Below are 8,869 nucleotides of genomic sequence, written 5' to 3' on the forward strand. Positions count from 1 at the left end.
GGTGAATGTTCAGAGGAACATATGAAGAAACTAAACAATATATTAGGTATTGAGCTATAGTAATGTAGTGTGATGTTGTATGCCATAAATTCACTGGTTTTAAGGCTGGATTGGATCATTAGACCATTTTGTATGATCTCTTTAACACTGGCCAGGTACTTTTGCCTTTAAGTAATGTGAGGCACCAGATACTGCGGCTTAGTGTAGTGACTGACTGGTAAATAACATTTGTAAACTGGGAAGAAACGTCAATTACTACATCCAAAACTCTAACATATCACCACTGTCTTTCTTATCTAGACTGTTAACTAAATATGTAGTTAAGGTATGGTCTCGGTAGTAATGGCATCCAGTATTCAAATGAATTGCTGAGAATCTATTTGTTTTTAATCTGTAGGTCTTTCAACCCGTTTTTCCCCCTTCTTGGCTGCTTCATGACGCCTGGAGTTCAGCTGTGGGCAGTGTGGGCCATGCAGCATGTCTGCAGCAAAAACCGTACGTACTAAGATATAAATACATTTAAATTACTACCTTCTTACATCAAGTCTACCAGAATAGCTAAAAGAGTCCAGGAAGATCTCATGGTCTTCATCCTTAACTCTGATGGGGAAAGACATGTTAAGGTTTTGCTTAAAATAGGGGCAGAAACTCCTTTTAGCTACATTTTTCTATCTAAATGGATTTTATTTTTGATATGCACATTAGGTCACAACAGATGCATGTTAACCATATTTCATTGGGCTTTCTAGAAATAACTTTTTGTTCAGAATTTTCACCAATAAATATATAATACAAAGTGATGGACAACGTAAGTTCTCATTCTATTTAAAGAAGAGCAGAGAGTATAGTAAGCAGTAATTTCCTAAGGTATTGGTGCCATCCTGTATTTTGATTGATTTCCATTTTTACACTGGCTTGCTGGGTAACACGAAGTGGGTTTCTTAAGCTCAGGGTATGTCTACACTACAAAATGATGATGATTTTATTTAATTCAACTTTGAGCATCCGATTTAGCAAATGTGATTTTTTTTTTTTTTGTATGTCCCCGCTAGGTAGCTATAGTCAGAGCACATCCTCACTGCCAGGGGGTTGCATTGACTCCAGAGTTGATGCACTGTAGGTCGCTGTCCCACAGTCCCTGTAGCAGTTTGTAATTCTGGGCTAGTATCCCAGTGCCTCAAGGGATGCAAACATTGTTGTGGGTGGTTATGGGTGCCTGTCATCATCCTCCCATGTTTGTGACTTAGAAAAAGAGCATCTGTTCACTAGCCTTGTCCTGTAGTACAGTTGTCTAAGCCTCTCTCTTTCAGATGGCATTGTTATATGTCCCTTATGTAGCTCTTTTCCACTATGCCCTGTGCAATTTTGGCTTAGATATCAGCATTAATTTTGTTGGTTCAGAGCTCTGCCTGCATGAACTCTTCCCCTTCCATTCTCCCCGTCCCCCTAGCAATCAGATAGAGTGGCTCTCTTAAAGGTTCCCTCCTGGAGTGTGTGTGTGCCTTTGGGCATATGTGTTCATTCAGAAGTCCCCCAGGGCTTTTCCTGCTGGCCTGGCTGAAGAGCACTGGAGTTTGAAGTGCTCACAAGAGCACTCTGGATCATCACTTCAGAGGGTGAATGTTGACTCTGGCTTTACTCCACTTGTTCAGGTGGAGTACAGGAGTTGATTTCAAAAGCTCTTTAGGTCAATGGGAGGGACTCAGCTGTGTAAACACATATTACAAATTCAACCTAATGCTGAATATGTCAACCTAAGCTCACAGTGTAGACCAGAGATCTGATGAAAGGTGCTATCAGCAAAAAGTATTCCCTTAGCGTAGCTAAATGCAGACTCACAGAACAAGCTCACTACTTGAAAGAAAGGAATACATAATAATACAGAAAATATCATATTGTCTCTATATAAATCCATGGTGCACCCACATCTTGAATACTATGTACAGATGTGGTCGCCTCATCTCAAAAAGATGTATTGGAATTAGCAGGGCTTGCTGAGCGGCGGCGAGCCCGGCTCACCAGCCGCGCAGTTCTGTGCTCTGCGCATGTGCAGATCGTTCTGCGCATGCACAGATCGCTTCGCGCCGGCTCTTCCAGGGTGTAATCTACTTGCCACGAGCGAGTAGATTACACTATTTTTCGAGCCCTGGGAATTAGAAAAGGTTCAGAAAAGGGCAACAAAATGATTAGTGATATGGAACAGCTGCCACATGAGAAGAGATTAATAAGACTGGGTCTTTTCAGCTTGGAAAAGAGACCGCTAAGGTGTTATTTGTTTAGAGGCCTATAAAATTATGACTGGTGCAGAGAAAGTAGATAAGGAAAAATTGTTTACTCTCTCCCATAACACAAGAACTAGGCGTCATCAAATGAAATTAATAAACATCAATTTCAAAAAGACAAAAGGAAGTATTTTGTTAAAAAAACAGCAGGCAATCTGTAGAACTCCCTGCTAGAGTAAATTCATTGGGGATAGGTCCATCAGCCCCTATTAGCTTGGATGCGCAGGGATGATGTCCCTAGCCTCGGAGCTCGGAATGGGTGACAGGGGATAGATCACTTGGTCTGTTCATTTCCTCTGGGGGATTTGCATTAGTCGCTGTCAGAAGTCTGAATACTGAGCTAAATGGACCTTTGGTCTGACCTAATATGCTGCTGTTATGTTCTGAATGCTCACTGTGTCTATTTCTCACATGATTTAGGTGCATGTGCCTTCAGTACTCTCCATAGTGTATGCATATAGCTCCTTTGATCTCTGGGAGGAATGAGTTACTTTCAGTCTCTGGATGTAATGTTATTGACAGCAATGGCTTTGTGCCTGCTGCTATCAGGGCCAAAATCACTTCTGCAAATATTTGAATTGACAATGATTAAAGGCCCAATAGAAATTGTCAGCATAGAGAAAGCTGGAGAAATTGATAGCTAGGTAACAAATGTCGGAATTACCATACAGGATCAAACCCGTAGTCCACCTGTCTTGTATGTTGTCTCCAACACATCAGATGCACTCAGAGGAAGGTGTGAGGAAATCCCATGATAGATAGTGTAATGGGACACCCTCTCCCCATGCTTTATGAAATGGACTTATGGACATGAATATACATAACTCAAAGGTGTTTTGAGTGAATTATTTCATGTAACCCATCAATCTTCATGTCATGATCTGCTGGTTCTGTTTATCTTTCTTTGATGTATATCATTTTTGGGTGTAAAATTAGACACATGGAGTGGGAAATACTTGGTGGGTTTCAAATGTGTAAATGAGAGACATGGAAGGTGTTGCCCTCAACTGTTAAACTATCTCTTTTGTCCTTCAGTCTGAGCAGTGGTTGGTGGGGAGGGGCCTCAGTTCTTTAACAAAAAGAATAGGAAAGCAGAGGCCTTGGTCTTTTCGCTGGGCTGAACCTGAAGGAAGGAGACTGAGACCCTAGGGTGGGGAAGACAGCCCTGGTTGAGAGTGGCAGCTGGAAAAGAGGTTTTAGAGTGAGTTTGAAGAGTTTGTACTGAGGTTTTAGTGTAGAATTAGCCAAGCGTTTTTGTTTCGATTTGTAACTTACTTTGCTCTGCCTGTTCTCTTATTACTACTTAAATCCTACTGCTTCCCCTTAAAATCATTTTTAATTTCTATCAAACTCAGTGTAAATTGTTACCTGGGGGCAACCAGTGTGCACATTCCCCCTTTCATTGCTAAAGGGGGCTTACCTAATTCTTTGGCGTTTGATCCCATCTGGGGAGTGCTCTCTCAGGAGGCTGGGCCCTAAACTGCACTCTCCTCGGACCTGAAGCGGTTCAGTGTCTGTATTGCTTCTTGGTGGGGGGCAGGGACCTCAGTTGGGGGAAACCAGCGGAGCTGGCCCAGCAGGACCAGGCGGTGAGGAGCCCCAGAGAGCAGGAAGGCGAGTGGCAGTGGCCATGTCAGCACCCTGGGAGGCACCCCCGAGGGTCGTCTGTGACCGTACCATGTCACAGATAGCTTTAGAAGAATCTTCTTAACTCATTATTTAGAAATTTCCTGTGCCCTTAAGCATAAAGGTTCACTTGGTAAAGCATGGGAGTTTTTGGTTATTGATATCCAGGAGGTGGTTAAGTCTCTTGGTATTGGAGAGGGGATGCATTTATTTCCTCATGAACTCCCTCTTTAGGCAGGGACAGAGAACTTTAAAATAGGGGTGCAAGTGAGCAGTCGACTAGCTGACTACCTGATAAGCCTAAGCTTATGGAGCTGACTACCTGTTAAGCCTAAGCTTATGGGGTAGTTGAGTTGACTACTCCCCTCCACCCCCGCCCTTGCTGCCTTAGGGGAAACAGAGGAGCCGGTGCAAAGGGGAGCCAACTTAGAAGCTGATTTCCTCCCCAGCACCATATCCGTGGTTCCGCCTCTCCTACCCCCTGAAGGGGGTGGGGGATAGAGGAGGGTGCTTCAGCAGCAGACCCTGTTGCAGACAGGGTCTCCTGGACCTGGCACGAGCTGCTGTAACCCACACACCTAGGCTATGTCTACACTCGCAGCTTCTTGCACAAGTACGACCATTCTTGCACAATAATCTGCAGAGCGTCCACACTGCCTGCCTGCTCTTGCGCAAGAAAATTGATAGTATGGCGTGGTAAGGGAGGGCTTCTTGTGCAAGAGCTACGCTCTTTTTAACAGGTGTAAGTCCTCTTGCGCAAGAGGGCAGTGTGGACACTCGGCAGGGATTTCTTGCTCAAGAAAGCCCTATGGCTAAAATGGCCACAGAGCTGTCTTGCGCAAGAGAGTGTCCACACTGCCATGGATGCTCTTGCACAAAAGCACATCTCCCTCATGGCAGTGTGGATGTTTTCTTGCGCAAGAGTTCTTGCACAAGAACCCTTGCGCAAGATTTTTTTTGCGCAAGAAGCCGCCAGTGTAGACATAGCCCTAGTGTTTCACTGTCCCATGCAGTGGCAGCTAGATCAGAGCAACAGATAAGAACAGGAGACCTCTACAGCACGGGCTGAGTGCTGGCTGGCTTTATAGCTCAAGCTGTAGAGGCTCCTATACTAAGCTTCAGAGGGCCTAGGTTCAAATCTGCCCAGTGGATTACACTGGGACTGAGCAAGCCCAGTTCAGTCTGGGCTCAGGCGAGTCTGGGACTGCTGTGGCTCTGCAGTTTAAAATGTGGGTGCTATGCAGTTGGAAATTAGTGGATCTAAGCAGAGGATGTTTATTCTCCAGGTTCAGGCAGCATGGCTGGGGTAGGGAGAGGGGGTGCTGTGAAATAAGTGCAAACTCAATATAAATCACATAGTGAGGAGACTTACCGGCCCTGTGCTACCCCTGCCCCAGACTAGCCACACGCAGTATGAAGGAAGCCGCACAAGGCAACTTTAGACTCTGCGCCCTGGCTAAGCACTCAGGAGTGCTTCGTTCCAGGCATTCACTTGCCTGTCATCTCCACCTCTGATTCCTTTCTTCCCTCTCCTTCTCTAGCACCTGGCTAACTCCCAGAGAAGGGCTGTATGCCAGCTCCCCAGCCCTTACCTTGCCTGAGCTCTCTTTTTGGCTTCATGCTGGGAGGTCACAGTCCTTATTTTGTGGCTCTGGCTGGGGATGCTACTTAGCTCTTGACTCAAAGCAGGGGGAAAGGTGTCTGGCTGCTCTTGGAGGACACTTTCCTCCTGCCTCTGCTGCCCCCATGCACCACGTAGATTTATTAAAGGCTGCATTGAACAGGAGCAGTGTTTGGCATTTTCTAATGGAAATGGTGTCTGAGTTTTCTGCCAGCTGCGACACTCCCAGATCACCCTTGCTCCAGTGGTGCCTGAAGGGGAGAGGTAGATGTTCTCTGAAGTGGCCCCAACTTCAGTTTCCCAGAGTTGATACATTTTAAGCATGCACGCATGTACACACGCTGCAAATTAGAGCAAACTGAATTAGAAACCACGCCTGGCTGTCCCTAGGTATCCCCCACACCCTCAGAATGAATGCCCCATCTTGCCTCTCAGCCTGGCAAGCAAAGCGTTTCCTTCAGTTTTTCACACTTGCTATAATTTTTAAATTGTTGACTCTGCACCTGGCTAACCACATCTGTTTGGGTTGGTTTGTTTGCCCACATTGGGGCATCGGGAACAAGCTGACCTCCCCCCAACTGTTTGCTTGCTTCCTTTCTCCCTCCCCAGCCAGGGCTCGCTCACAGCAAAGTTTGCACAGCAGTAGATTGCAATTCAAAACTTAAAAGCAGTGAACGAGCCAGGAGTGACAGATTTGTGAGTCCGGTGGGTCAGGATCTCTCACACCACTCCCACACCTCACGTCCTGGTCGATCGGTGACGTTGGAGTTGTAATCACAGGGAGAGGCGAAGGGAGGGAAGGGCGCAGGGTGGCAAAGGAGGCGAAGAGATGCCCCAGCCCTGGGGAACTCGAACCTTTCTTCTCTGCCTGGCTCTCTCAACAGTGATTTTTCCCAGGGTGTGTCGCTCCGTGGAGCTTGTGAGGCAAAGGGAACATGGACAGGACTGGCTATTGAGTTTGCACCCTGCCCTACCTGGTTTATCCAGCTGCTCCTTTATTGTTTAGCCTAGTTTCTTTTTGTTTGGCCCCACTGGTCTGGAACCGCCGTGGCTCTGCACTTTAAATGGAGTAAGAACCCACTCAGAGTAAGATCCTCAGCAGGAGTCCCTTCCCCACCCCCACCCCATTGGCTACTCGATTAGTTAATTAACCCATACTTAACATCCCTACTTTAAAATTGGGAGTAGTGAGGCTTAAATTCCTGCTTGGGAGGTGTTCTCCCTTAGCTCTCCCTCTCCCCCAATTGACAACCCTTGATAAGACTAGCTGTCCCTCTGTACCATACCCCAGTATCCCACACAACATCCAAAATTGACAACTAAGTATATTGACTTTGTTTTGATACATTTGATCAGCAGTGAAATAGTTAATGTCCGTACTTAAATGTTTAAGCTCAGTGGCACCCCCTCTGAGGTGAATGGGGATAGTTCAGACTTCTTGGAGCTGTTATTTGTGGCCAGACTTGTTGACATATATTTATAGACAGCTGTCACTCCATTAAATGACTTTAGGCTCATGATTTGAAAGATTTATTTACAAGCCCAAGACACTGAATTTTCCAAAAATGAAAACTCAGATTCTTAAGCTGAGTTATATTCTGGTTTAAATGGTGCATTTTTGCATTATACAAGTGATTCCAGATCTGATCAGTGCTCCTGAGTGTTGAAGTCCTGTATCGTTAAAGTGTTGCTTACCTTTTAAAGTCAATAATGCAGGTTGTCTATTCAGGTACTAAGATCTCATGGGCATGTGAGTGCCAAAAACATAAGTGTTATCTTTACAACACAAGTGTGTGTGTGTGAGAGAGAGAGAGAGAGAGAGAGAGAGAGAGGAAAAAAGTATTATCCACATTTTATAGGGTGTCATAGGAAGTCAGTGCAGAGCTGGGAATTGAACCCAGATGATATGAGGATCTAGTCAAAGATCTTAATCAGAAGCGCCTTTTTTTCCTTTATAAAATTTTACTGGGTAATGATGCAAATTTGTAGGCGCTTTTAAAAATATCCTAAATGTTGACTGGAATAATAGATCAGAGTTTACTCCAACACTTGAGTGTATTTCATAACTGGTTTTCTTCTCTTCAGTTAACTTTTTTTTTCTTGATCTCATTTCAGCTGCCAGATATTGCAGCATGTTAATTGAAGAAGGCGGATTGCAGCACTTGTACAACATCAAGGAAAATGGCCAAACTGATCCAGATGTTCAGAGAATTGCAATTGCCATTTTAGATAGCTTAGAAAAACATATTGTACGTCATGGGAGACCACCTCCGTGTAAAAAACAACCACAAGCCAAATCAAACTGAAAAATAAGTGTGTAAACTATCCTCTCTGTAATAATCCTTTATCACATGTGTAGTTGGAGTTACTTGTACTACAGTGGTCTCCAGTGAAGTTATTTGCTAACAACTGTATCGGATACCACTTGTGGGAATTCTTGGGCAAATGTCTACTTTAATGTCAATTTCGGGGATCTATGATCACTGCTTGATCTAAGTCATACCTATAGGATTACTGATGACTACAGCAAGATGGGACTTGAATAGTTTGGAAGGCTCATCCAAAACCAAACCTCTAGGAATATTTTGTTTTGTGACTTGATTTGTGGGACAGAAAGCTGGTTTCATCCTTGTTGTTGCTGAATGTAGAACTGTTTACCAACTCAATGTTTGGATCGAACTGTCTGCAAGAGTGGTGAATCTCACAATCACAGCTTTACACACATATTCATGCATGCACACATTAAAAATACCACTTATAACTAAAGTAACTAGACTGTCCCATTATTTATGGGCTTTCCATTAGCACACTTTTTTAAATAAAAACCCTCCTTGTCTTGGGATCTGACAGTTTTGTTCTTTCTCTCTCCAGCACTAGGTGTCGCCTTTTCCAGCTGTTGGCTTACCTTCAGCAAGGTTAGGATCAGCAGTACTTTTGGTGCAAACAGGAAACACTGAATTGGCTGCTGTGGAGGAAAACAGTAGAGATACAGGTGGGAGTGGGGGACAGGGAAAAGCTTGAAATATGAAGAGGATAAACTGAGTTTGTTTCAAAACTTAATTTTAAGGGAGTGTAGGAAAAGTGGCAGGAGAAGGAGGGAGCTCTCCATCAGAGCTCAAAGTGTTAGTTGAAGTAGGTTAGCCCTTCTCATCACATGGAGCTGCACATCCTGATGGAAGAACCGGGATATTTGATCATCTTATAACAGATTGATTTATTTGCCATTTCTTGTACATATTTTGTCAGTATTGTGCAGTGACTTGTATTTCCAATGCATTACAGTAAAAAATATCATGCAAATTATATATAAGGTCCTTTGTAAATTGCATTATTGTGCGGA

At 44.3% G+C, this 8,869-nt stretch overlaps 1 protein-coding gene across 2 annotated transcripts in view; it reads left to right on the top strand.

The window, feature by feature from the left end:
• ZYG11B (zyg-11 family member B, cell cycle regulator) overlaps positions 1–8,371 on the top strand; it is a 49,493-nt gene extending 41,122 nt beyond the window's left edge. For both annotated transcript variants that reach the window (XM_075935985.2, XM_075935986.2), the window contains 2 exons: positions 398–495; positions 7,645–8,371. In XM_075935985.2, the coding sequence (XP_075792100.1) occupies positions 398–495; positions 7,645–7,835 (289 nt within the window). In that variant the 3' untranslated portion in view covers positions 7,836–8,371. The remainder of the gene's footprint in view (positions 1–397; positions 496–7,644) is intronic.
• The last annotated feature ends 498 nt before the right edge of the window (positions 8,372–8,869 follow it).

The sequence above is a fragment of the Pelodiscus sinensis genome, chromosome 9 (assembly GCF_052426305.1).
Source record: "Pelodiscus sinensis isolate ZL-2025 chromosome 9, ASM5242630v1, whole genome shotgun sequence".
Lineage (NCBI taxonomy): Eukaryota > Metazoa > Chordata > Testudines > Trionychidae > Pelodiscus > Pelodiscus sinensis.